Source organism: Mesoplodon bidens (genome assembly GCF_964165515.1).
Source record: "Mesoplodon bidens genome assembly, chromosome: 11".
NCBI classification, from domain to species: Eukaryota; Metazoa; Chordata; class Mammalia; order Artiodactyla; family Ziphiidae; genus Mesoplodon; species Mesoplodon bidens.
The window spans coordinates 62760508-62788355 of record NC_138167.1 but is presented as its reverse complement, the minus strand read 5'-3'; the positions used below and the strand labels follow the sequence as shown (position 1 = coordinate 62788355).

General features: G+C 50.2%; 1 protein-coding gene across 1 annotated transcript in view; it reads left to right on the top strand.

The window, feature by feature from the left end:
* Positions 1-17142: 17142 nt before the first annotated feature.
* The window catches only part of PARVB (parvin beta), a 116519-nt gene continuing 105813 nt past the window's right edge, over positions 17143-27848 (top strand). The window contains exon 1 of the mRNA XM_081250322.1: positions 17143-17351. Within this exon, the coding sequence (XP_081106448.1) occupies positions 17237-17351 (115 nt within the window). The 5' untranslated portion in view covers positions 17143-17236. The remainder of the gene's footprint in view (positions 17352-27848) is intronic.

The window sequence follows — 27848 nt, the reverse complement described above, 5'->3', positions numbered from 1 at the left end:
GGACTTCCCTGGTGGCACAGTGGTTAAGACTCCGCCTGCCAATGCAGGGGACACGGGTTCAAGCCCTGGTCCGGGAAGATCCCACATGCCGCGGAGCAACTAAGCCCGTGCACCACAACTACTGAGCCTGCGCTCTAGAGCCCGTGAGCCACAACTACTGAGCCCGCATGCTACAGCTACTGAAGCCCACGCACCTAGAGCCCGTGCTCCGCAACAAGAGAAGCCACCGCAATGAGAAGCCTGCGTACCGCAACGCAGAGTAGCCCCTGCTCTCCGCAACTAGAGAAAGCCCGCGCACAGCAACGAAGACCCAATGCAGCCAAAAATATAAATAAATAAATAAATAAATAAATAAATAAATTAAAAGCCCAAAGCAAGTTATTTCAGCCTGTGGAGGTCCTCCCCAGAAGGTGTTCCGATATTTGCACTAGAGCAATTGCAAGATGACTACGGTAATTACTGGAGTAATTGTGAGGGTCTCTGTATGGACCTGAATGAGCAGGGACTCTGTCTTTGCTGAGGGACAAGCTGGGAATTAAAAACCCTCCTTTTATCATCAGATGCAAACCATATTCCCCTCCCTGACCTCACATTTCTCTTCTGTGAAATGGGGCTGCTGGGACCTATGTGTAACAGGAGCTGTATGTGGAGGACCCGGCACACAGTGGGAGCTGAGAGCCACAGTCCCTGACAGCTGGGGCGGGTGGGCTCTGCCTTGGATGCAGAGGATGGTGTGAACAAGGGAGAGATTTGAGTCTTCCCGAATTGTTATCACCTGGGAGTGCTGCAGAGAGAAGAGATTGGTTTAAATTTGGAATAAAACATAGGCATGTTTTACATTTATACTCACACATTTCAGTTTGCAAAGTGAACTGCGGGAAGCTGTCTCAACACTGCTTTACTGGGGTCAAACCCTACGCCTTTAAGCACTAACAATGCTTTGCCAGAGGGGCTAAGGGTCATCCCGTTGTCCCCGAGTCTGGTTGTGACTTTGTACGTGGCGTTTTCCTGACAAGTAAATTACTGGACTCCTTTGCCAAATCATTAGATAACTTTAAAGAACAAAGAACGTTTGTGCAAAAGGAGATTCAGCATTATCTTGCTAGGAAAATAAACAGTAATCATTTTTGAGAAGAATGTTCACCCTATGAATTTGGATCAACTACGAAAATTACAGCCTCTCTACCCAGTTCCCACCCGCCCACCACTTTTCAGTCAATCAGTTTCTAACAAAGGAAGCATTTCCTACATTTGTCAGTAGATAGATGTGCTGGTCAATTAAAATATTCCGACTTCTCATGGTTGAGATAATAGCCAGCCTGGATCCATCCATCATGTGAAACAGGTGACCTCCCTAGATTGAGTCAGAGACCCAAACACAATTGCTTCGATCTTCTTATCGTACCCAGAAATTACGGCTCCTCTAAACGTAATTTCCCTGAAATACTAAGCGGGCAGAGCTACAGCTAGAAATATTAGAACATAATAGACCATGGTAGGGATTGACATTGAACATGTAGGGGTAGAAATGGACATGCTGTCCCTACTGAGAGGAAGTGTTGAAATCCAATGGGATGGAATTTCCTGAGCTGTTTCTGTAGTAAAGGTTAAATAGGATTCATCCCTAAGCTTTAGTCCAGAGCTGTTACCTAAGCACTCATAGGAACTAGTTGCAGCAGCTGCGCCATGACTGATCTCCCTCGAATCTTTTTTTTTTTTTTTTTGGCGGTACACGGGCCTCTCACTGCTGTGGCCTCTCCCGTTGCGGAGCACAGGCTCCGGACGTGCAGACTCAGCGGCCATGGCTCATGGGCCCAGCCGCTCCACAGCATGTGGGATCTTCCCGGACCGGGGCTCGAACCCGTGTCCCCAGCATCGGGCAGGCAGACTCTCAACCACTGCGCCACCAGGGAAGCCCCTCCCTTGAATCTGACCCTTCCCATCCCCACAGCCTTAGCCCTGGGCCCGGCCGGGCATCGTTTCCTGTCTATCGGAAAACAGCCTCCTCCCGGCTGGCCCTTCCGGGACTGGGGAACAGGAAGAGTGCATGATCAGGAGCCAGAGTTGGCCTTGAATCCTCACTTCCTCGGCTCATTTGCTCAGTCACTCAACTCATGTGCCGGGCACAGTGCAGGTGCCGCCTCCCTGCAATTTCAGAGTAATGTCTGGCCTTCTTATTTACCACCAGATGCCTCGCGGCATCTTGTGTCGGTTCACCCCTTTATTCCCCGTCTCACCCCAGGTATCCCCTTTTCCCCCAGTCATTTCAAATGACCTTTAGCTGCCAGCTGTTGGTCCTTGTTTCTGCAGGGCCTGCCCCTCCCCCTCCTTCAGAGCCGCTCCCCCTCAGCCCAGTGGTCTCCGCCATGGGGGAAGCCCAGGATGGTTCTCCAGTGGGTCTCAGAGATCCATCGAGGTGCTGGGGGAATGTGTTGATCCTGGTCTGGGGTGTCAGAAGAGGCTTCTCTGAAGACAGGGGACTTAAGCTGAGATGTGAAGAATGAGAAGTAAGCCAGCAGGTGAGCAGGTAAAGGGAACAGCTAGCTAGGAAGGGGAATAGCCGATACAAAGGCCTCAGATGGAAAGCAGCTGGGATTTTCCAGGAATTGAAAGAGGGTCAGGGTTCTCCAGAGAAACAGAATCCATGGGAGATATATGCATATAAAAGGAGATTTCAGAGCTTCCCTGGTGGCGCAGTGGTTGAGAGTCCGCCTGCCAATGCAGGGGACGGGTTCGTGCCCCAGTCCAGGAGGATCCCACATGCCGCGGAGTGGCTGGGTCCGTGAGCCATGGCCGCTGAGCCTGCGCGTCCGGAGCCTGTGCTCCACAACGGGGGAGGCCACAACAGTGAGAGGCCTGTGTACCACAAAAAAAAAAAAAAAAAAAAAAAGGAGATTTCATATAGGGAATTGGCTCATTTAATTACAGATGCTGAGAAGTCCCAATCTTCTCTCTGCCAGCTAGAGACTCAGGAAAGCTGGTGGTATAATTCAGTCTAAGTCCAAGGGCCTGAGAACCAGGGGAGCCAATGGTGTAAATCACAGCTGGGGGGCAGGAGAAGAGGAGATGAGATGTCCCAGCTCAACAGTGAGGCAGGAAAAAATGGGCAAATTCCTTCTTCCTTTGACCTTTGTTTTATTCAGGTCCTTAATGAGTCAGATGAGGCCCACATTGGGATCTGTCTCTCTCTATCTCATTATGTAGGAGAAGACTATATCTATCATCTATCTATCTACCTATCTATTTATCTATCTATCTTTCTACCTACCTACCTACCTATCTATCTACCTACGTATCTATCTATCTACCTACCTACCTACCTACCTACCTATCTATCTATCTGTCTGCCTACCTACCTACCCATCTATCTCTCCTGATATGTGTGTGTGTCATCTCCTGTTGGTTCTGCTTCTCTGGACCCCCTGACTGATACACAGTCCTTCCCAGTCCTTGAGGTCTAAGACCCTAGAGCTAGAAAAGAGCTTATTTTTCTGCATGTCATTCTCTTGTCAGAGAACATAAGGAAATAAGTCCCACCTTTTCTGGGTTTGACCAATCAAAAAAAAAAAAATCATACTAGGCAGTTGCTGTGGATGACCACATCCATCACCAAGTAGCAGAGGCAAAGGCACAGAAAAGGCAAATGCATCTCGTGACTCGAATTCCCCCTGCCAGCCGCAGGTGCCCGTGACAAGCGAGCAGGCTCTTAGCGTTGCTGCGTGATGTCTGTGGAGGTGACCCTGTCTGTGCGTAGCAGCTCTCCTGGGGTCCCCTTGACCTCCCCTCGGTTAGCTTGCACTGCTTCTGTCTGCTGACTAAGCCAGAACGTGCAGGAGGGTTAACACCTGAAATCCATTTTAAGAACCATTGATCCAACAGGATTTTAAAAATATCTGATCGATTTGAAAAGGTTCTTGGGAGTACGCTGCTGCGTAATCATAACAGATTCCCCAGCTGACCTCCTTGTGAGCTTTGAAAACTCTGAAAATCTTTATTTTGTAATAAAGGTGAAAAAAGTACCACTGTTCTTTAAAAATCGATGATGATATTTTTAAAACTAAACTTTCCGTTTTACCGTTTTAGATTTACAGAAACATTTTGAAAATAGGGCAGGGAGTTCCCATACACCTCTCACCCGGATCCACAAACCTCTCACCCAGTTTTCCCGAGTATGAACACCTTACATTAGTCTGGGTACGTTTGTTACAATTAATGAACCAGTAGGAACACATTTTTATGAACTAGTCTAGTCTCAGATTTCCTTAGTTTTTCCCCGATGTCCTTTTCTGGTCCAGGATCCCACATGACCTTTAGTCGTCCTGTCATCTTAGCTCCTCTGGCTGTGACGGTTTCTCAGACTTTCCTTGTTTTTGATGACCTTGGCAGCTTTGAGGAGCGCTGGGCCGGTTGTGTAGAACCAACTGGAGTTTGTCTGGTGTTTTTCTCATGATTAGATGGAGTTACGGGCTTGAGGGAGATGACCATAGGGGTAAGCTGTCATTTTCATTCCATCACATCAGGGCACATGCTGTCACCGTGACCGATTGCTGTGATGTTGGCCTTGATCCCCTGGCTGAGGTGTGTTTGTCAGGCAGGTTCTATAAAAAATATTGTTTTAAAAGAAAAACATGGATGAGATAGGAAAGGTGTGTATTCTTCAGCGATTTAAGTCTGATCCAATCTTGATGTTTATCTTAAGACGTATACGTGAAAACCTATAGCTTGCCTTCGTGAATGAGATGGGACAGCCCAGAAAACAAGTGGAATCAATTTGAACTGCAGACAGAGCTAAGAGGACTGGTAAAGGCCAGGCATCAAAGCGGCTCTTCCAACAAGTTTGTCTCTAGATTTGACAGTTCCCAAACAGGGCTGCCGGTGACTGTTGGAGCCTGGATGATGCAGGAAGACCACAGTGACGGGGGCTGAAGTTAGTGATTCTCTTGCAAGTTTCTGACTGCTTCATGGGGAAATGAATAATGTATCTCTGAAATTAATAAGGCATCACTAGACACACAGGCAAAAAGCTTCAGGATAAAGAATGTTCCAAGTTCTGTACAGGTGCCCAAGTTTAAAATCCAGCAACGAATGTAAACCTCGACCAGCACCAGTCATCTCTAAGGGCCCCTGCTATGGAGTTTAAGCTTCTATTTCAAACATAGTTCTCTCAAATATTCTGGGTTAATATTTCCAAATAATTGGTAGCAGAATTAAAGAAAAATCAAGCATTTAAAAGATGTGTTCATTTCTCCAAGGAGAATGACTCTTCTTATATTAAAATCTGCAATAGTGGCAAAGAATCTGATTGTTAAAAGAGCAAAAAGTTGCCAGGAGACATTCTTTTGTTGATATTTTTTCGCTATTTAAAAATGTAAAAACCATCCCTAGCTCTTGGGCCTTACAAAACAGGCACAGGCTGGATGGTTTTGCTGGTAGTTCGCTGACCTCTGAGGTTTGTGGATCCGGAGCCCAGGGGCTCTTGGACCAGAGAGGGAAATGTGGGAATCGTTAGCATCAACATGGTGTTTAAACCCGCATATATATATGTATATTTTGGCCATGTGGCTTGCGGGATCTTAATTCCTGACCAGGGATCAAACCCACACCCTTGGCAGTGAGGCAGGGGAAGCGAGGAGTCCAAGCCACTGGACCGCCAGGGAATTCCCATAAACCTGCATATCTGCCCTTCACTTATGACAACCTACTATTCTAATTGTGTGTGTGTGCGCACACACGCGCGCGTGTGTGTGTGTGAGCTTCTGTCCCCTAGAATGGAAGCTCTGTACGAGCAGGCACTCGATACGTTTGTTGAATGAATGAACAAGCAAATGAATGATTAAGTAAATGCCGCAAACACCCGTTGCCACCCAGCATGAAGACTCCACCAGAAAAGCGTCCAGGGAATGGAGAGATGCCAAGGAGGAGATGACCAGCTGGGCCTGGAGGGAGTCAGGTCAGAGAAGTAAAGTGGGAAGAGAACAAACCGTGTGTGCAAAGCCTTGGGGTCAAGGATGGCTTGTTTAGGACAACTGTGAATCGGATGCAAAGTTGGAGAGTTAGGAGGTGATGGGAGGTGATGGCCTCGTCTGCCAGGCCAGAGAGACTGGTGAGCCTTGGGAAGCCTTTGAAAAATTAAATCAGGGGGTGTCTTGATTTGATTTGGGTTTCACTGGTTAGCAGACCCTTGCCTTGGTCCAGGTGAGAGATGCGGGGCTGTGAGCTTGGGATCTTACAGAGAAGGACTGAGTAGGGCGTGTGAAGACAACAGACCGACAGGCTGGGGAGAGGGAGGAACCCCTGTGACCCCATCTCCCAGCAGGGGGCCAAGTATGGCAGACTGTCCTCTAAATATGTGTGGTCCCCTGGGGTGCACCTCTCTGCTCCCTTGGGGCTGGCTGTGGATGGAAAGTCCGAAATCAAGGTCCAAATCCACAGGGACACACTCTCTCTGAAGGCTCTGGGAGAACTTTTCCACTCCTTTCTCTAGCTTCTGGTGTCTCAGGGAACCCTTGGTGTGTCTTGGCTTGTGGACGCAGCCCTCCCATCTCTGTCTCCATCTTCACCTGGGCTCTGCTGCTCACTCTGTGGACTAAGGCCCAGCTAATGACTCATCTTAGACTCCATCACATCTGCAAAGACCTTACTGCCAGATAAGGTCACAGTCCCGGGCACGGGGGTTCAGGCTTCCATGGGTTTTGGGGAAACAATTCAATCCATGACTGGGTCACTACGTAACATGCCTTGGGAAGGACGGAGCCAGGGATGGAGGAGTGAAGGGGGTGGTGGAGAACAGAACGTTCTTTCATCAGGAGAGTCAGGAAGGGAGAAGAGAGGCAGAAGGCGAAGGGGGTCAGGATGGGAGAGACCCTCGGCCTGGCCTTTGGAGCCTGGTTCCGGTGACAATGGTTCCTTTACTAAAATGAGGAGCTGGGTTTCAAAGGGAATTTTACACTTTGGTTGGGGGATGACCAACCAGACTCACAATGGCCTTCTGTGCCCTTTCCTCGTGCAGATGGCCCGGGCGTCTCTTCACTCTCAGGGGTCTGCACGCCCCCATCCCATGGCCCGGGTCCCACCGAGTCTCCCTTTCACAAAAAGGGGAGCCGCCAGCATACATTTTTAAACAGTTAATTATTTGAAACAAGTAGTTGGATAATTTAAAAGAACGTTTCGGGGACTTCCCTGGAGGTCCAGTGGTTAAGACTCTGTGCTTCCACTGCAGGGGGCGCAGGTTCGATCCCTGGTCAGGGAACTAAGATTCCCCATGCCACGAGGCACAGCCAAAAAATTAAAAAATTAAAAAAAAAAATGTTGGGAATGCCAGAAAGCTCCCGGGCCCAGGCCTGGTCTCTTGGGTTCCCACTGTGCTCTTTTCATGGTAGGACTGGTGCTGTGGGTCTTTTTAATACAGCTGATGCCTTAAAGGGGAGTCTTCTTAGCATCATACACTTCGAAATTTCTGAGAAAACAAGTGGTGTCTCTGGCGGGCAGCTGTCTTATCCCAGAAGCCCACGGTGACCCTTTAATAAAAGAGTATGGTATAGCCTTGCCACTCAGAGTGTGACACAGGAACTAAAAAGCCAGAGGCATCGGGTGCATTAGAAATGCAGAGTTTCAGGCCCGGTCCAGTCCTTCTCCTCCAGGACCTACAGTTTCTTACGGTCCCCAGGCGACCGGTGTGCATTAACAATTGAGAAGCTCCTGGGAGGTTTGGAGTCAATGCAGTTTGATCCCTTCTGGCTCCTCCTCAAACACTAGACCCCAAATCTCCCACCAGCACAGGCTTTGTCACGGCATCCCCGTTTCCTTCTGAACAGGCAGCCGGAAATCAAGTGACAGTAAAGCTTTGCTTCCTAATATTTCCTTGTATTTCCATGTCACACCTTACTCTCTCATTTCCTCATCACCAAATCTGTCGCCGGGGCTGAGTGTTTGAAGGAGTCATAAATAATTTGCATCCATGGATAAAACCTTTTCTGCATGGATGCAAACGTCACAGTAGTCCCAAGTGGCAGGAGTAATCTCCTGCAACAACTACCACCAACCTCCTGTCATCAATCATTTGCCATCCATCCACCCATCCACACTTCCATCCATCCACCCATCCACCCATCCACACTTCCATCCATCCACCCACCCACCCACCCACCCATCCATCCATCCATCCATCCTTCTATTCATCCATCCATCCATCCATCCATCCATCCATCATTCATCCATCCATCCATCAAACACTGATTGAGCTCTGAGTGTGTGCGAGGCTCTGTGCGGGGTCCAGAGGCAGAGGCGATGCTGCCTGTCTAGGCGGAAGGGCCATGATGGGGTCAGCGAGGAGCTCTGGAAAGCTGGAGGCTGGAATGCCACGGAGGATGGGGAATAAGGTGGGGAGGAGGATGGGGAGGGCCGGGACCATCTGCAGCCCCTTCTTCTGGGAAGCTGGTGATTCCCTCCTGTGCTCACTCTGCAGTTCAGCTGGGGGCCTTCTTGCGAGGCCGTGCACCCCACCCTGGAGGCGGCCAGGATTTATGGGCATTTCTCCCATCCCCATCTTCCCATCCAGGTTGCTCGTGCAGCAATCTTTCACTCTCTCTTTCCCAGGGCTGGCCCTCTGGTTAACCCTCTTCTGCCTCTAGGGGACTATTTATTCTCTGTTCTTCCATCTTTGGCTGGTTGGCTTATTCATCCATCTCTCTTTCCTGTTACTTCTCCTGCCTCGGAAAGTCCTGGCCTTTTCCCACACCCCAAGGCAGCCCTTTTCAGTTTAGTACATTACCTTTCCTTTCAGGGCCTGATTTACTTTGGGTCTTAGACACAGGCTTAAAAAATGGTGGTAAAATATACCTAAGATAGAAGTCGCTATTTCAACCATTTAAAATGTACAGCTCAGTGGCATTAAGTTCATTCACATTGTTGTACAGCCATCACCCTCCATCAGCAGAACTCTTTTCATCTTGCAAAGCTGAAACTCTGTCCCCGTGAAACTAACTCCCCAGTCTCCCCTCCCCCCAGCCCCTGATGACCACCATCTACCTTCTGTCTCTATGAACTTGACTCCTTTTGGTGTCTCATGTGCATGGAATCATGCGGTATTTGTCCTTTTGTGTCTGGCTTATTTCACTGAACATAATGTCCTCAAGGTGCATCCATGTTGTTGCGTGGGTCGGAATCTCATGCATATATGTATGGTTAGACCACATATTGTTTATCCCTTCATCTGTGATGGACATTAGGTTGTTTCTACCTTTAGAGACAGGCTTTTCTGATTCAGGAAATATTTACTGAATATTTACCACGTGGAAGGCATAATGCATCTAGGGAAAAAAGACTCATTTTGCATTTTTCTTTCAGATTACAAGAAAACTACAGCATTTAGTTGTAGAAAAGTGTTTTTCATTGCAGTCTTTTGAAAATTGTATACAGGTAGAGCTGCACGGTTGGGCATCCAGAGGGCAAGGGCCTAGGCTGTTGCTGCCACGGTGCTTCTGAAAAAAAAATCAGCTCCATATTTTAGTAGTTCTTCATAATAAATAAATAGCACTGATGATCAAATAGCCTTGTCAAGCCTTGCATTTTCTGATTTCCTTGCAAATTTGAAATTTTGACAGTCTTAAGACAAATTATCGTACAGAGTTGAGTTTTATGGTTTAATACTCTCCTGATTCCAGAGCATAATTTGCTTACAGCTGCTCAGCCTTCATGTCTCTGTTAGCAATGAACTCCAGTAGGTGTGCTAGGTGGATAATCACAGAACATATTTTAATGTACGAGTCGTGGACCTGAACAAATGAAAATTTGTCTCACTTATGCACGAGACTGCGCTTCTCACTGACGATCACGTGCTTCCTGTCTGAGTATCCACTGTCTCAATCAAAATGTATTCTGATTAGTCCTGAAATCAGTTCTATTCACTCTGCATCAGCATCCATTTGTTATTGTTTGTACTGCCAGATAGAAAGGCAGAGTTCAAATCAGCCGTTTCCCCTTGACAAAGTGAAGATTAAAAGTTGGACTTCCATAAAGGTTTATATATGTGTAAAATGTATAACACATATATGTAAAATGTACACATGTATGTACATGGGTTATTTTTTTTGAAAACTTCCTTTTTAAAAATATTTTATTGAAATATAGTTGATTTACAATGTTGTGTTGGTTTCAGATGTACAGTAAAGAGATTCAGTTATACATATATATATATTCTTTTTTAGATTCTTTTCCATTATAGGTTATTATAAGATACTGAGTATAGTTCCCTGTGCTATACAGTAGATCCCGTTGGTTACCTATTTTCTATATGGTAGTGTGTATATGTTCATCCCAACTCCTAATTTATCCCCCATCCTTCCCCCTTTGGTAACCATAAGTTTGTTTTCTATGTCTGTGAGTCTATTTCTCTTTTGTAAATAAGTTCATTTGTATCATTTTTTTTTAGATTTCACATATAAGTGATATCACATGATATTTGTCTTTCTCTCGTACATGGGTTTTCAAAATTGCTAATTTAATTTTCCTGCCATGAGAATGTAAGTGCCACTGGGCAGCCTTTCTTGGGTTTGTGTATGGTGTGTTCTAAGGCCTGGAATCACGCCCAGAACCTACCTTGACACCCAATGTGCGTGGAATGAGTGAGTATGTAAACGTATGAGGTAGAAGCACAACTTGCTTTTCTGTTTAACCCCACATCATGGGTGGCGTCGCACACCAGTCAGACAGCCCTGCCCTGCTCCACGTAATAGTTCCTGGTGCTGCTGGACTCTGCTTTGACTTATATAATCAGAGATGCACGTTTAGGTGGTTCCCATTTTCCAAAAAAGACAAGCCATATTGCAATATACTCCTACCTTCGTGTAACAGTGTGGAGAGTTTTATAGAATAAATGACAGAAGTGGAACTGTTACTGATCCACTTTGAAAGGGTTGTATTAATAATGCATTTCTTTTTTTTTTAATTTTTAAAAAGTTTTGGCTGTGTTGGGGTTTTTTGTTGCTGTGTGCAGGCTTTCTCTAGTTGCAGCGAGCGGGGGCTACTCTTCATTGCAGTGCACAGGCTTCTGATTGCGGTGGCTTCTCTTGCTGAGGAGCACGGGCTCTAGGTGCGCAGGCTTCAGTAGTTGCAACACGCGGGCTCTGTAGTTGTTGCTCATGGGCTCTAGAGCACAGGCTCAGTAGTTGTGGCACACGGGCTTCGTTGCTCCGTGGCATGTGGGATCTTCCCAGCCCAGGGCTCGAACCCATGTCCCCTGCATTGGCAGGCGGATTCTTAACCAGTGTGCCACCAGGGAAGCCCAATAATGCATTTCTAATGCAAGGGAAGATTTTGTATACTCCCTTGGAGTTCAAAACAACAGGCTCTGAATCCCTGGCACCTTTTTCTTTTTTCTGTTTGCGGTACGCAGGCCTCTCACTGTTGTGGCCTCTCCCGTTGTGGAGCACAGGCTCCGGACACGCAGGCTCAGCGGCCATGGCTCACGGGCCCAGCTGCTCCACGGCATGTGGGATCTTCCCGGACCAGGGCACGAACCCGTGTCCCCTGCACCGGCAGGCGGACTCTCAACCACTGCGCCACCAGGGAAGCCCCCCGGCACCTTTTAAACATTGATTTTTAGTGGCACCATCGTTGTTACCATTATTAGGACTTTCAGGCAAAAATATGCAGTAAGTGAAATGCAGTTTGGGTACCATCTGCTTCCAAATCCGGCCTGTTTTTGTACGGCCTGTGAGCTAAGAATGGGTTTACGTTTCAACTGGTTTGAAAAAAAAAATCAAAAGAAGAATATTTTATGACATGTGAAAATGATATGAAATCCAAAGTTCTGAGTGCAGAGTGCACTTACATTGGAACGTAGCCACTCATTTGCTTATATATTGTCTATGGCTGCTTTCAGATTATGACAGCAAAGTAGAGTAGTTGCAACAGGCTGTATGGCCTGAGAAGTGGAAAATATTTCCTGTCTGACCCCTTACAGATCCCTGCCCTGGTCCACTGTCTTCCCCAGCCCTAGTGATGTTCTCACACGTGCTGTGGTGGCCAAGTCTGCTGCTCCATCCAGCAGCAAGCTCACCGCCCCAAAGTGCCCCCACCCGTCATCGTTTTCCCCTCCGCCCAAGGCACAGCTCTCATTCTCACAGCTCTTACTGCACCCAGTTAGGTGGGAGGAGGAAAGCAAAGCCTTTTACTTTGCAGGCAGGTGATATATATATGGCAAATGAATGGTTAAAGAAATTTAGACTATGGTGTGAATGTCTAACAGGCCTGGCCTTTGTTCTCCCACCCACATAAGAGGTCCTGGCATTTTTCAAGGAACTTGCTCTCTGAAAGCTAGGGGTCAGTCTTCTTTTGAAGGGGGCATAATCTTTTAGGGGCCTTTACCAATTTCTCCTCCGTGGAAGACTAGGAATGAATAAGTTGGTGCCAATCTTTCATTCATTCCTCATCTCTAAAATATTTACGAGAACAAAGTGTATGCATAGTTTAATTTGCCTACTATGCAAAAAGAAAACTCTAGAGAATTTGGCAATAATGAAAATCCAACTTCCCTTGTCTCAAAGTTTGCTGATGTTTCCAAAATCACTTGAGTGAAAGGCAGTCAGGGATTTGTGTTTCGCTCACGTGTGGTTCAGGAAAAAGTGTTACCACCACAATTTTAAGATTCCAGGCAAGTATGGTCATCTTTTATGCTCCTAGTATTTAAAGTGAAAATCACAGGTTCCTCTCTTGCCAGGTCACTAAATTAGCAAGGTGATTAAATCACGCCATTCAAAAGACTGCTTTGGACACTATGATTACAGCACACTTGAAAATGCTGCCCCAAAGGGCAGGAAGATTGCATCAGAAGTGTAACCTGGGGGAAATAAGGTATTTTCTCCATCACTGAATCAATTAAGTATTTCCATCACTTCCCTACACACTTCTAACTCTCCCGAAATTGCTAGGAGGTTTGAAAATGAACAACACAAGGAAACACTTCACAGTCTCAATCCTTCCTCGTATGAGCTCCCTTTTCTCTCCCAAAGAGCTAAGGGCTGTTTTTCATTTTTTGAAAAGATATCTCTTCTTTTTAGTTACACGGAAGCAAAATGAGAGAAGGCATGCAGCTTTTATATAAAACTCCCTTTAAATGCTTCCTGAGCTGCTGTATTATCACAGGAGGCACATCCATAAGGAATGAAACCCAAATGCAGGTAAGGTAGAGAGCTCAAAGGATCCTGCTTAGGGGTATTGTTCATATATTTTCTTTTCCCCAAGCCTTTATGGAGGTATAACTGATACACGGTGAAAGGTACAGCTCTCCAGTGTACCAGGTGATGGCTTTTTACTTAGGTATAAACCGTGTGACCACCCCCCACAGCCTGCGGCCCATGTGCATCACCCAGCGTTTCCTGGTGCCCATATCCAGGCAAGACCTCTCCCCCTGAAGGTGACCACCCTCAACGTAGAAAAGAGGCCACCTGCTGTTGAACTTCAAATAAGTGGATTCCCCCAGTATGCACCCTTGCACTTGGGCTTCTTTTTCTTTATTATTATTAATTTATTTTTGACTGCATTGGGTCTTCGTTGCTGCACGCGGGCCTTCTCTAGTTGCGGCGAGCAGGGGCTACTCTTTGTTGCGGTGTGCGGTCTCCTCGTTGCGGTGGCTTCTCGTTGCGGAGCACGGGTTCTAGGCATGCAGGCTTCAGTAGTTGTGGCACGCAGGCTCAGCAGTTGTGGCGCATGGGCTTAGTTGCTCCGCAGCATGTGGGATCTTCCCGAACCAGAGCTCGAACCCGTGTCCCCTGCGTTGGCAGGCAGATTCTTAACCACTGCACCACCAGGGAAGTCCCGCACTTGGCTTGTTTTGCTGAACGCATTTTTGAGATACGTCGGGCCATTGCTCTTTCTGCGGGGAAGATGGAAAGAATGGCAAGAGAACCTGGAACTGAGGCTGCCTGAGGCCACCCGGTGTGGCGCCCCGCCCAGGGCCTGGAATCAGCACGTGCTCGTAGAATGCTTGTTCCTTATTCTTAATTAAGGTGATAAAAAACTGGACCCTTTGGAAGCCACAGTTCAAAAGCAAATCAAATGGTTTTCTGTAATGAGGGCAGCTGCATGTAATCTGATTTTCATAATTATTCTCCAAATGTAAAATGCATGCAGAGCCATGGCGCAGGCTATACGTAGGCGGCATGCTAAGAAGTGGAAGCCCGAGTAGGTGGGGACAGGAGCTAAGATCATATTTCTGCTTCTCATTGAATTCTTTCTTATTAACAACCAGCACTTTCTGACCTTCAAGTGAATATAGATGTTTGCTGCTCTGAAAGCCATTTGGAAAGTTGCTCCACAGAGAATGCTGTGTAAAGTCCCCAGGAGCCAGGCCAGGAGCAAGGGAAAGTTTCTGGGGTTTAGATCATGGTCCCTCCAGCCTCTAACCCTGAAGAAAACCCCAGATTCATCCACAGCACTTCTTGATTGTCATCTGTGGCGCACACAAGTCAAAAAAAAACCATCACAACTAACACAATAATTTTTTTTTTTTTTTCTTTTTTTTGTGGTACGCAGGCCTCTCACTGCTGTGGCCTCTCCCGTTGTGGAGCACAGGCTCCGGATGCGCAGGCTCAGTGGCCATGGCTCACGGGCCCAGCCGCTCCGCGGCATGTGGGATCTTCCCGGACTGGGGCATGAACCCGTGTCCCCTGCATCGGCAGGCGGATTCTCAACCACTGCACTACCAGGGAAGCCCATGATTATGTTTCTATACGCATGATGTCTACAAGATTCCAGAACCCTACTGTCATGTAAGAGCTGGGTCAGTTTCTCTTACAAACTGGGCCGTCATCAGGACTTAAGTATCTTCTAGAGAGATTCTTTTGTGGTGTAATGGCATCTTTTGAAGTAGGATCCGACCTGTCTTTGCGGTGTTCAAATTAGCAGTGACCGAATGGAAATAGTAAATTCTGTGTATCCACTGGGAAAGCAGACCCACTGATGAAATATCTAAACAATCAGTTATTGACTGGGCACTCACCACATGCCCAGGACTGCGCCCAGGAGCTCCGCTCTTTCCCATTTTCTTTCCCAAGTTTTCTTTTCCGTTCCTCTCCCCTGATTGCAGGCTCTCCCGCTGGGGTCTGTGGCTGCGAGGGCGGGGTGGCTACAGTCCCCTGGAAACACTGTGCAGCATCTCGTGCGTGTATTTCTCCAGAGAAGACAGTCTGTACCATGCATCAGATTCTCAAAAGGGCCAGAGACCCCCTGCCCTAGATGACATTCCCTTGGCATTCAGAGCAGTGTAGACCTGCGTCATGACCCCATCAGGATCTCAATAACCACATTCACCATCTTTCTGTGTTTTCCCCAGAGTGGTTAGTGACACCCCAAATCAGGCCATGCTGGTGAGAAGCCTCAGAGCCCTCTGACCCTTCACTGTCCCTAAACCCAGCCTCCAATTATTCCCCACATGTTGTGGTCTGCAGCCCTGAAAGTTCATTGTTTTTGTTTTGGGATTTTTTTGGGGCTGCACCGCGCAGCATGCACGCGGAATCTTAGTTCCCCCACCAGGGACTGAACCTGCACTCCCTGCAGTGGAAGCACAGAGTCTTAACCACTGGGCCGCCAGGGAAGTCCCTGAAAGCTCATTCTTATCTCTTCCTTCCCTCTGCCACTGGCAACTCTGGCCTCGCCTGTTTCAGCAGCTTCCGAATCGGTCTCTGGCTGGGGGTTTTGCTTCAACCATCCTCTGCATCAACCCTCTGCTCAGACCCCTTCAGCGGCTCCGGGTTCCTTGTGCGGGATTACTGATCTCACGGCCTCACCCGCTCACCTAGTCACACGGGGCAGCCTGCATCCCTGGCTTCTCTCCCGTCTCCCAGGTGCCCGGGTCCTCCCTGGCATTCTCCCTTTCCGTCCTGAATCTTCTCCCTCGAGGGAATAAGGGCCTCTGTGTCCCTTCATCTCCTGCACCTTCTCCTTCTCCTGCTCCCCTCCCACCTCACTGGGTTTCTAACTTCGGGGCGTGCACGTTCCCCTGGATCACCAGCTCCTGGAGGGCAAGGCTCTGCCCCTGTGGTCAGCGCATCCCTGCAGGAGGACAGGGCCTGGCACCGCTCGGCCAACAGAAACCTTTGCTGAGGGGAACTGGAGGAGTTACAGAGCGCTGTGGGGCAATGAGCCAGCCCAGGGGAGGTGGAAAACCCTGTTGACCACACGTGTGGACCTAGACTCCCCGGCTCCTCCCCTGCTGACCTCCTCTGATAGTCCTTTATCTGCTGGTGAAGGGCCCCACCCGACCTGCTGGGCCCAGCAGGAAACAGCCTTAACTCTTCCCACGCCAAGCCTGGGGCTCCTTCCACCTATGAGCGTCTCCAGAAACCGTTCACGTCCCTCCTAAGTCACCGGGACCTCGGAACTGGTCTCCCTGCCTCTGGCTTTACTCCTTCCCTGCCCACGGTCACACGTCACCCAGAGTCCACTTTGTAGAACCCAGATCCACCATGTCACCTCCACCTTGAACCCCTTCCCCGCCTTCCAGCCCTTACAGGGCCTGCCTTGTTCCCTTCTCTCTCTCCTCCCTGGAGCTCCCACAGTGTCCCCTCTGGTCCTGCTTTTCCCTCCGCCTGAACACCTACCCTTGATTCCACAGCAGGGCTCTTTCCTGTGTCTCCACAACGCCTCTTGGGGAAACATCCTGAGCTCCCCTAGGACAGGGTACTATGTGCGGGTATTGCCCACCATACTGCAGGCTTCTAGAGGGCAGGGATAGGTCACAAGTGCTCCCCCAGCCCCAAGCCTGGTTGTGGGTAAAAGCTCAGCAGGTGAAATGACCTATCTGTGCGGTTATCTGATGCACATCGGCTGCGCAAAGGTGGTGGCCCTGGCTGCCTCGCTGCCCCGCGGAGCCCAGGTACGGTCACCAGAGCCGGCTGAGCCCAGGGCTCAAACGTGTAGAACAAAAGGAGACAGTGAGCCCTCGGTCCGTGCCGGCGGCGGCACTTGGGAGCGGAACCGCCGCTTCACTCTGAGAGTGAGTGTGACGCGCACCGTGGGAACGGCCGACGGCCCGCGGGCTGGAAGCGGTGAGCGCAGAGCCCGAGACGGCGCAGACCTCCGGCGGCGGGCTCCGCAGGGCCAGGGGCGGGCGCGGGGCGGGGGCCGGCGCTGGGGCCGCGCCCTCCCGGCCACTCCCCGGGGCGAGCGGCGGCGCCGACCAGGGCGGCTCCCACACGCTCTGCGCCCGCGCCCGGCTGCTGGGGTCCCCGCGCGCCCCATGTCCTCCACGCCGCTGCGCTCGCCCGCCCTGCGGCCCCACAGGATGAAGAAGGACGAGTCGTTCCTGGGCAAGCTGGGCGGCACGCTGGCGAGGAAGAAGAAGGCCAAGGAGGGTGAGTGCGCCGGCCGCCGGCCTCCTGTCGCGCACGCGCCGCGCCCCGCCCCGCGGACCCAGGCGGGTGGCCGACCGCGCCCGCGCCCGCGCGCACGCCGCCCAGAGTCCCGCCGGGACCCGATTGAGTGGTAGCCGGGACCACGCGGCCCGAGACCCGCCCGGCCCGCGCAGCGCGCAGCCGTGACCTTCGGGACAGCCCATGACCCTCGCTCGTTCCTCCTCCGAGACCTTTAAACGCCGGCCGGGAACCAGCCGCGAGCCTGGCCACCCCCCTTCCCCGGCGGCTCGTCGAGCCTCTTTTGGGCTCCCGGCGCCCTGTAAACGCGCATCGCCAGCTCCTGCTGAGGGCAGGATGTTGAGCAAATGTGGGGCGAGTCTCCCGGCCGCGGAGGACAGGCCCGTGCTCACCGCCGCCTGAGTCGCCGTTTCTTGAGCCCCCTTCCCCGCCCAGCTCGTTCAGCTCTTGTGGCCACTCATTCGATGAGCATTTATTGGGCACCAGTGCTGAGCGGGCAAGGCCCGGGGCCCGCTGGTGTTCGTGCGGTGCTCTGCCCGGGATGCGGCCCCAGCCCCGGGGAGGGGAGAAAGGAAAGGGATGCCAAGCGGGCAGGCCAGAGACTGCGAGGCCCACCGGCAAGGACTACGGAGCCCCCTCCATTTTTAACTCCATGTGTCCACGAAAATGATTCTCAAAAACTTCCTACCACCTCTTACCTTTTAAAAGTTTTTTTTAGAGTTGTGAGGGATGTGACTTCTGGCCTCTTGTTTGTGTTCTTTAAATCCAGCTGTTTCCTGGGCCTCTCCCAGGGCTGCATTACTGAATTTTTCCTTTGTTCTGGCCCGGAGATTCCTCCCCTGGGCCAGATTCCCTGTGGGTAAGAGGGTGAGTTATACTGCGGTGGCTGTGAACAGGCTGGTGGGAGCTGGCCTCAGGCAGGACATTAGACCAGAGAGGATCCCGAGTCAGGGGTGTGCAGTGAGTTCCTTAAACCATGGGTCCCCAACACCCGGGCCGCGGACTGGTACCGGTCCCCGGCCTGTTAGGAACTGGGCCTGAGCCTAGGGCTCAAACGTGTAGAACAAAAGGAGGCAGAGTGAGCCCTCGGTCCGTCCCGGCGGCGGCCACTCCCTGTCGCTCGCATTAGCGTGTGAACCATCCCTCTCCCCTCCCCCCGTCCGCGGAAGAATTGTCTTCCACGAAACCGGTCGCTGGTGCCAAAACGTTTGGGGACCGCTGCCTGAAACCACCTGAGCCTGACCTGTGCTTTAGAAAGTCTTCCTGTACCTGGAGGATGAGTGTAGCCCCCAGGGACGTGTGTACCCCAAGGACATACTTGCGAGGCACACGTGTCCCCGTATTAATTTCTCCCATTGAGGTGTGTATTCCTAGGGATACCTGTGATGCCTTACCTCTAGGGATGTGCGTACTCCCACACACTTTCCGCCCAGGGATTTGTGTGAGTGTGTGTGTGGGGGGAGGGGTGCCTATGCATTTCCCACCAGGGACGCTTTTACCGAATTAGATGATTCAGTTCCATGAGGGCAGGGCCTTTCACCTTTAGTTTATCAGTGAAAAAATGTTGCCTGCCATATCGGTAAACAAAGGATGTTGCAGCCTTTGAGCCCCTACAACCATCCCGGAAGGTGAGCCCTGAGGCCATTCAGGGTGGAAACAAGAACTGCCAAGCCCTCAGGCACTGCAGCCACCCCGCTTCGATGCACCCGAGGAGACTCAGGATGAGAAAGCACAGGATGCTGGCCCCAGGGAGCTGAGGTGCAGATCAAAGGAATGATTTCAGTGAGCCCAGACTCTTGCATCTTCCCATACATAGAAAAGTGCTAAATTCCTCGAGATATCTGGTTTTCTTTAATTAACAGTAATCTTTTGATGCTCTGATTACCTGGTCTTTGTTGCGAAAACCTTCTACATATCCTGGTTCCTCCTTTGCCTCTTTGGAGCGGTCCCTCAGAGCTATCTGAGACGCTGTGTCCAGGGCTTAAGTCCTCGAATAAAACATAATTCTCAACTTGTAGGTTGTGCAGTTTTTTCAGTCAATAAGTTGTTCCAAGCAAATGAGCCCCTCCTCTCTGAAGCCTGACATTTAGGATCCAAACTGGCTTGTGTCAATCTCTATCCAGTCACACCTCCGAAAAGATGGTAAATGGCCTTCACCCTTCCCTTCATCATTCCGGCTGCCTCTCTGACCTGCGGTCTCCCTTGCAGTCCTCATCACCCTCACCAAAATCATTTCAGTTCCTCTTTCTACCTTACGACAATTATAAACACAAATGTCATACCCTTTCCAATTCATTCGTTGCCTGCTGTGAGACCCTAGGAAGAAAAGATAGATAAGGCTTCCATGGAACAGGGAATCAGTCGTAATAAATAAATAAAACAGACCAATCATGCTGTCATAATATGTGCTAGGAGGAAGATGTAACAGTGCAGTCAGCCGGATGCCCACGGAAGGCCTCAAAGCAGGTGGTGTTTGGGTTGAGACCTGAAGGAACCAGGAAAGCAATCTCTCACAGAATAGCAAGTCATCAGAATGTTCTAGAGGATGACAGCTTTTTATAGGTGACATTTATGCTCTTGAAATACGAAGAGCACATTCCTGAACTCATGGACTGGCCCCAAGCTCCAAAGCGAAGTGCTTGTCCTTGCCTTCATGAACTAGCCAGCGCCTAGAAAATCGAGGGCCAATCTGCTTTAAGTATAACAAGAATCACAATAGTCAGAGTCATCCTGTGATGAATAAAATAGGCACAAAAACAGCAGGAGAGAGATGCTTCCATAGCACAGCTCTTGTTGTTATTGTTGTTTTGGCTGCACCACGTGGCTTGTGGGCTTTTAGTTCCCCGCCCAGGGATTGAACCTGCGCCCTCGGTAGTGAAAGCCCCGAGCCCTAACCACTGGACCGCCAGGGAAGTCTCAGCTGTTGTTGCTTTGGTGTGTGACTTAGCTGGGTCCCCTGCCTCGTTTCTCAAGATTGGGGTGCCTGGCACCCTCAGGGGTCCCCCCATACAAACAGAAGGTCACGAACACTAATTGGGCTCGCACGCAGGAATTCAGGGAGGACTGGCCTTGGAAGGGCTCAGTGGCTTCTGTCTGGTCTTGCGGGAAGTGGGGAAGGAGTCAGGAGCCGGAGGCCGAGGTGTGAAGGCTGGAGAATGAGGTCCTCAGTGATTGAGAATTGCCAGTATTCCTGCGGGCCCGTTGCCTTGGCAACCTGCCCTCTATGCCATTCATGTGGTTCACAGCTGGAGCAGTTCCTGGCCCAGCTCGGGCCCCCGTGGGGAGGCGCTCATTTGCCTGCCAGGGACCGATCAGGACGAGGAGGCTTCGAGGGGTGCCGGGCGCTGCCAGCTGCACAGTGGGTTTCGTTTCCTTTTTGTTAGAAAGTCCACGGTGAATTCAGGAGCGTGGGTGGAGGTCGGGGGGGAGGATGCTGGGACGAGGACGGCATTGCCGAGAAGTTAGAGATCTGGGGGCTCCGGGGGCATTCGCCCCCACCCGGGTCGGCAGAACTTGGGGCTGTGAGAGGCACGGAGGGACGCGTTGGGGTGAATATCCTGTCACCTTCCAGGGGAGGTCACGTTAGGAAATGTGTCCTGAGGTTTGGAGGAACCCGTGCAGGAAGTGCCCGTGGACTAAGGCTGAGGTCCTGTGGTAGGGAACCAAGTCATGTCATGTGTCGGCCCGGTTTAGAAAACGGAACTGTGAGGAACTGTGGGCTGTTGGGAAAAGAGGCAGGGAACACTTAAAAAACCCCAAAGCTCCCCTTAGAAGGCCTGGGGACTGTTAAGAGCCACTCATTAAAGTGGTTTGGTTTTACTGGAGCTGCACAGAGCAGGCGCAGAGGAAAACTCCCCACGAGGGCCCCCTGGTGACCACGGGTGATAGCCCTACAGGTCCAGCGGGCCAGGAGGGGGGCAAGGGGGCGCCCCAGGGACAGATGCCCCAGCTGCTGTGTGAAGTCCTTAGAGGCGGGCGGCCAGCTCTGGGTCAAGGAGGCCCTGGATGGAGGAGCGGGATGGGGTCCACTCCACCATTTGTATGAGAGGCCCCTGCCTGCCCTTGGCCTCCGCCCTCTGCCCAGACACCAGTGACCGGCACCGGGCTGCACAGCGCCAAACCTGCCACAGCGAGCCTGGAGGCTCTGTCCCTCCTGCTTTTCCGAGGAAAGCAAGCATTAAGGACGTTCCTGTTCCCTGATTGCTTTTTTTTTTTTTTTTGAATTTGATTTAATTTAATTTATTTTTTTTACAGCAGGTTCTTGTTAGTTATCTATTTTATACATATTAGTGTATATATGTCAATCCCAATCTCCCAGTTCATCCCCCCGCCCTTTCCCCCCTTGTTGTCCATAGTTCTTTTTTTTTTTTTAGAAGATGTTGGGGGTAGGAGTTTATTAATTAATTAATTTATTTTTGGCTGTGTTGGGTCTTCGTTTTTCTGCGAGGGCTTTCTCTAGTTGTGGCAAGTGGGGGCCACTCTTCATTGCCGTGCGCGGGCCTCTCACTGTTGCGGCCTCTCTTGTTGTGGAGCACAGGCTCCAGATGCGCAGGCTCAGTAATTGTGGCTCACGGGCCTAGTTGCTCCACAGCATGTGGGATCTTCCCGGACCAGGGCTCGAACCCGTGTCCCCTGCATTGACAGGCAGATTCTCAACCACTGTGCCACCAGGGAAGCCCCTGCTGTTTTTTTTTGTAAATATATTTTTTAGAGCAGTTTTTGGTTCTCATTCCCTAATGACTTACGACGTGGAGTGTCTATTTCTAGGCTCAGGTGTCATCTGTGCCTCTTCTTTGGTGAAGTGTCTGTTCAGATCTTTGGCCCATTTTTTAATCAAGCTTGATTTCTTTTAGTTGAATTTTAGGACTTCTTGGCATATTTTGGATATAAAACCTTTGCCAGATGTGTCTTTGGCAAACACTTTCTCCTTCTCTGCAGTTTGTCTTCTGGTTCTCTCGACCCGGGTCGTCTTCTGAGCACTTGATGCAGAAATGGAGGTAAATGAGCAAGATATTGACTGAAACCTCATGAATTTTTTGGTGTCTAAAGAGACACCAGTGCGCTGCGACCTTGAACTGAGGGCTGAAGGTATTAAGTTTCTTTTGTGCACTTTAAATAACTTCCAGGAGAGAATCTCAGTTTCAACCACTACTGTTAACCCCTGTGCGTTCCCTTCAGTTCTCCCTGTCCTCTCCAGAGTGATCAGCTGCGTAGACGCCGTGTTATCCCCAAATACCATCCCACTTCAACACTGCTCTATAATAAGAGTACCTGGACAGAGGTGCCTGCAAGGTGGGACTTTTCCCCTCATGTTATTATTTATTCATTTATCTATTTATTGATCTATTTATAGGATAAAATATATCAGTATTTTAAAAAAATTTTATTGAAATATAGTTGAGGTACAGCTTTTCCCCTCATGTTATTATTTATTCATTTATCTATTGATCTATTTATAGGATAAAATATATCAGTATTTTTAAAATTTTTTATTGAAATGTAGTTGATGTACAGTGTTGTGTTTGGTGCAGGCGTACAGCACAGTGACCCAGGTATTCCCATCATTTTACAGTTGAGGAAACGCAACCTTGCCCCATAGCCACTTCATGGCAGTTTAAATCAGTGGTTCTCAGGTGGGGATGATTTTTCCCCCAGGGGACATTGCCAGTGTCCCATCTGGGCTGGGGTGGGGATGCTAGTGACATCTAGTGCCTGGGGGCTAGGAATGTTGGTAAACATCCCATAATGCATTGGACAGCCACACACCATGTCGGATAACAGTGCCGAGGTGGGGAAACCTGGTGTTTCTTTCCTGAGGTGTCTCCAGAGCCAGGAGGAGGTTGACCAGCCTCAGGGGGTGGGGCAGCTCCTCGGGGCCCTCGACTGCCAGGGTCTGGAAATGCCCCCCAGAGCCTCCCCCCGCCACCCCGTGAACCCGTTCTCTGCGCAGCGCCTGGGGCCCTCAACTCAGTTTCTCGAGGGGGAGAATCCGCACGGCTCCCCCGGACCGGGCACATTAGGCCGGGCACACATGGCTGGGGCAGCTGGTTCCAGGCAGGTGTGGTCCAAACATGGAGTCACCTGGTGAGTGGGGGTCCTGGGGGGAGATGCGATGTCCTTGGCAGACACCCCTCTCTGGAGATGGAGAGTGAGAAGAAATGGAAAACTTCCATGAAGGTTCAAAGGAAATGCAATCAAACCCTCCATAATTGCTTCAGCACAACCTTGTAAATCAACTATACTCCAATAAAAATTAAAAAAATAAAGATAAAACATAATTGTTTCGGGTGGTAGATAGGAAGGAGAAGGTGAAGGCCCACTCGGCCCCGTCCCAGGACGGCAGAGGGAGGAGGTGCCCGTGAGCTCCGAAGACCTAAGGACACAGGGAAATGAATCTTTACCTGGCAGGCTGGGGGCTGGTGGCAGGCGGTGACCTGGGCCAGGCCTGTCCTTAGGAGCCTGTGGGCGCTATGAGGAGGGGGCAGGCCGGTGTGGTGATGGACACCCAGGGGAGACACACATCCGGGATTTGGGGGTTCTGGGTTCTGGCTGGAGGAAGTGGTCCCCTGGTTGCGTGTAAAGGCTGGCTAGGAATTAGAAGAGGAGGGGCCCTGGAGGAGACCCCAGCTAGTCCCGCTGGGGAAGTCCAGGCCGTTCAGAGTGGCCGGACTGTGGTGTGGTGTGTGGGCCGTGGTCAGCCTCGGGGCAAGCTGGAGCTGTCACTGGGCCCTGTCATCCCCGCACGTGGGAGCAGTGGGCGACAGTTAACAATATCAGCTAATTTAGAGAGGCCGGTGTCGAATGGACTGGAGCTGGGTGACCGGCAGGGAAGCAGCTCCAGCGTAGGTGCAGGCAGGGCAGGCTTCCTGGAGGCAGTGTGCTGGGCTGGGAGCAGCAGGATTCCTGAGACGTGAGGAGGCTACAGCTGCAGGGCGAGATGCAGAGGCAGCAACCCAGAGGCCACTCTGAGATGGAAGGAACTGCATAGAAACAGATTAGATGAGGGCCGGTTCTCCAGGCCCCTGACCCTGCTCCCACTTAGTTACTCTCGGGGCTGAGGCACCTGGGGAGGCGTAGAGTTCTGGCTGTTTGGGGTGTTTGCACAGAGAACTTGCTGGGGCACATAGAGACTTTGAGGTGATTTCCACATCCTCTTTAAGCAGATCTCAGCACACCCTCCCACTTACTTTTGAAAATAAAAATGGGATAGTATCCTTCTCTGTTGCAAGATGTAGGGAAAGGATTTGTAATGAGTTTGGTCTCCTTTGGCCAGGGAGGTGGGACTTTTGGGGGATTCTTTGCCTTTCCAATCCCTCTTTGCTCACGTGATCGCCTTGATGATCTACCCTCAGGAAGTTGACTACCCATCACGGTTAAGGTGGGTTGGACTCCTAACTTACAAGAAGGGAAAGAGGGTGGCTGGAAAGAAGGGGAGGGAGGTGAGCAGGTGAGCGACCGGGGCCATGTACACGATGGGTTCTAGAATGTTCTATGGGAAGAGAAGTCAGTGTAGGTCCTATTTGAATCCAGCGGGCTGTGAGGTTCTCTGCAGACCCTGCCATGTTTCTTGCTGCAAACCCTAAGTCATCTTCTTTGAACAGGGCTGCCTCTGTCCATGGGGGCTGCTCTTGGTCAGAGAGGGAGGTACAGTCTGTCGGCTCCTGTAATGCAGGCAGTCCTGAGGAAGTCACTGGAAACCACTGTTCTGTTTTCCTGTCTCTGGCCTCAGAGAGGAGGTAGCTTTCAGGGGGCTTGGTGTGGCTTTGTCAAGTTTCCTTTGATTATTATTCTGATTATAATCTTCAAATCCAGCACTTCTCCTTGTTTGTTCCACCGTTGTCCAGATGCACCCGGGGCATTTCAGAGAGAAACACGTAGGCAAGTCAGCGTGTCCCACACCGGGCTTTTTACCTGGCCATCTACTGAAATCTCTCGGAAACTTTGCTTCAGTAGAGAATGGAAATGGTGACACTGGGCCTGGAGTGATGACTTTATGTCCCTTACCTTTCAGGAACAGTTAACTCTCTGTGGTCCTCCTAGCATCTTGGTTATACCTGCGTGGTCCCAGGGAGTCAGGTCGCCTTGGCAACTTCACACTCGTTAGAGGAGCTCAGCTTTGAGTTCCTGTCTCCACCCCATGGAATTAATATTTATCGCACATCCCGAAGTTGCTTACCCTCGCGTTCCCTGTCCAGTCGTCAGAATAATTAAGGGATGGTTCGAAGGTATAAGCGGGTAAGCGCCTGTTGTGAGTGGATTTTAAGTGCTCCCTGTGATTGATTTCTCCCCTGTTGTGGTTGGCAGAGGGCAGGTCCCTTTACCCGGCTGTTTTCTTATGTTCAAATATGCAGTTCCATCGCAGGAAAGAGGTACCCAAAGAAAGCACATTTTCTCCTTGCATTAGCCGTACACTTGACTTCTTAGGTTTCAGATGAAAAATGGCTTTACCTCCTATTGAGTATATTTATTATTTACTATATTATGTAGAGGCTGAAGAAACATATTAGTAAGTCTAAGAGTGCCTTATAGACATATGTGGGCCTAGTGGTGTCAATCTGCTAGTCTGTACTTAGTGCTGTTGGGGTAAAAGAATATAAACACGAGGGCTTCCCTGGTGGCGCAGTGGTTGAGAGTCCGCCTGCCGATGCAGGGGACATGGGTTCGTGCCCTGGTCTGGGAAGATCCCACATGCCGCGGAGCGGCTGGGCCCGTGAGCCATGGCCGCTGAGCCTGCGCGTCCGGAGCCTGTGCTCTGCAACAGGAGAGGCCACAACAGTGAGAGACCTGCGTACCGCAAAAAAAAAAAAAAAAAAAAAAAAAGAATATAAACACGAGCTGCAATCAATTCTAGAAGCTTTTGGTGGCTTTTGCCTCATTGAGATGCTACTATTTTTTTTTTAAGTATAGTTGATTTACAATGTTGTGTTAATTTCTGGTGTTCAGCAAAGTGATTCAGCTATACACACACACACACACACACACACACACATATACATATACACACACACACTTTTTCGGATTATTTTCCATTATAGGTTATTATAAGATATTAAATATAGTTTCCTATACTATACAGTAGGTCCTTGTTGATTATCTGTTTTATATATATTGGTGGGTATATGTTAATCCCAAACTCCCAATTTATCTCTATTCCCCCCTGCCGCCGCCTTCCTCTTTGGTAACCATAGTTTGTTTTCTGTGTCTGCGAGACTCTTTCTGTTTTGTAAATAAAGTTCATTTATATCCTTTTTTTTTAGATTCCACGTATAAGCCAGATCACCTGGCATTGGTCTTTCTCTGTCTGGCTTATGTCACTTAGTATGATCATCTCTAGGTCCAGCCACGTTGCTGCCAATGGCATTATTTCATTCTTTTTTATGGCTGGAGATGCTGCCTCTTGGTAACATTAAAGGAGGTACCGCTTTCTGGTTAAAAGAAAAAATGGAATGAGCAGCAGATTCTGGCATCATCTGGTCTCTGGGGCTCACGGCACTGAAGTGTCACGTGATCGGCCCTGGGAAGCCAGTGGTCCTTTCGTTTTCTACTTCCTCTGGGTGTCAGGCCGTGGAATGCCCTTTTGCTGCTATGTGTTTCGCCCTCTGAGTGTTAAAGCTTTGGGGCATCACTTCCTCACTTGTGAGGCGGGGAAACATGGGGGAGATACCAGCTCTGTGTCTCCATGGGCTCGTTGTTTCCCAGAAAGGCAGCATGTCCCTGAGGGAGGCTACACACCGGTGGGTGGAGCCAGGTCTCCGCTCCCATCCCTGCTCTGCGGGTCTGTTACTCCACCTCTCTCAGCCTCTTTGCCTGACCAGCCCACGTGGATCACGTGGCACTTGCCCTTAGGTGATGTGAGGATAAAATGTGATGAAGGTCTTATCAGCAATTGAGTGCTCAGTAAGTGTTAGTTATTGATAATGTGGACAAGTGAGATATTGACCCAGAGCTGGTTAGTGGTAGGGCAGGGCTGGCAAGCCGTTTCCATCCACCCGAGAGCTCGACCAATAATGGCTGCCTGCCCCTGTGTTAAGAAGGATTCTGAGGCTGCATCTGGATGGAGGGGTGGGGGGGGGAAGAACACCGGGACTAATTAGTCAAGCCTGCCGTGTATATGGGAGGGTTAATTGCTGACTGATTGTCAACCCCAGAATAGAAACCTCTTCTCACTCTGGTTCTGTATCATGTCGACAGCTCTGGCTGCTTCTTTCACATTGTGTCTCATGAAGGCGCTAGTTGGCGGGTGGTAACAGAGTGACACAGATACTTTAAATTATTTGCATTTGGGGAATGTTGGGATCCTACTTCTTGTCCTGGACCACCGTGACCAGGAAGCACTGTGCACGCTACCTTGAAGTGTGCACTGCAGAGAAACGGAAGTTCCTGTGTTTGCAGAGCAGCAGGAGTTTGAGCTGGGACGCCGTGGTCCTGGAGTGTGACACCAGCTCAGCAGGCATCCTCGCCTACCTCACCCGCTCGGCC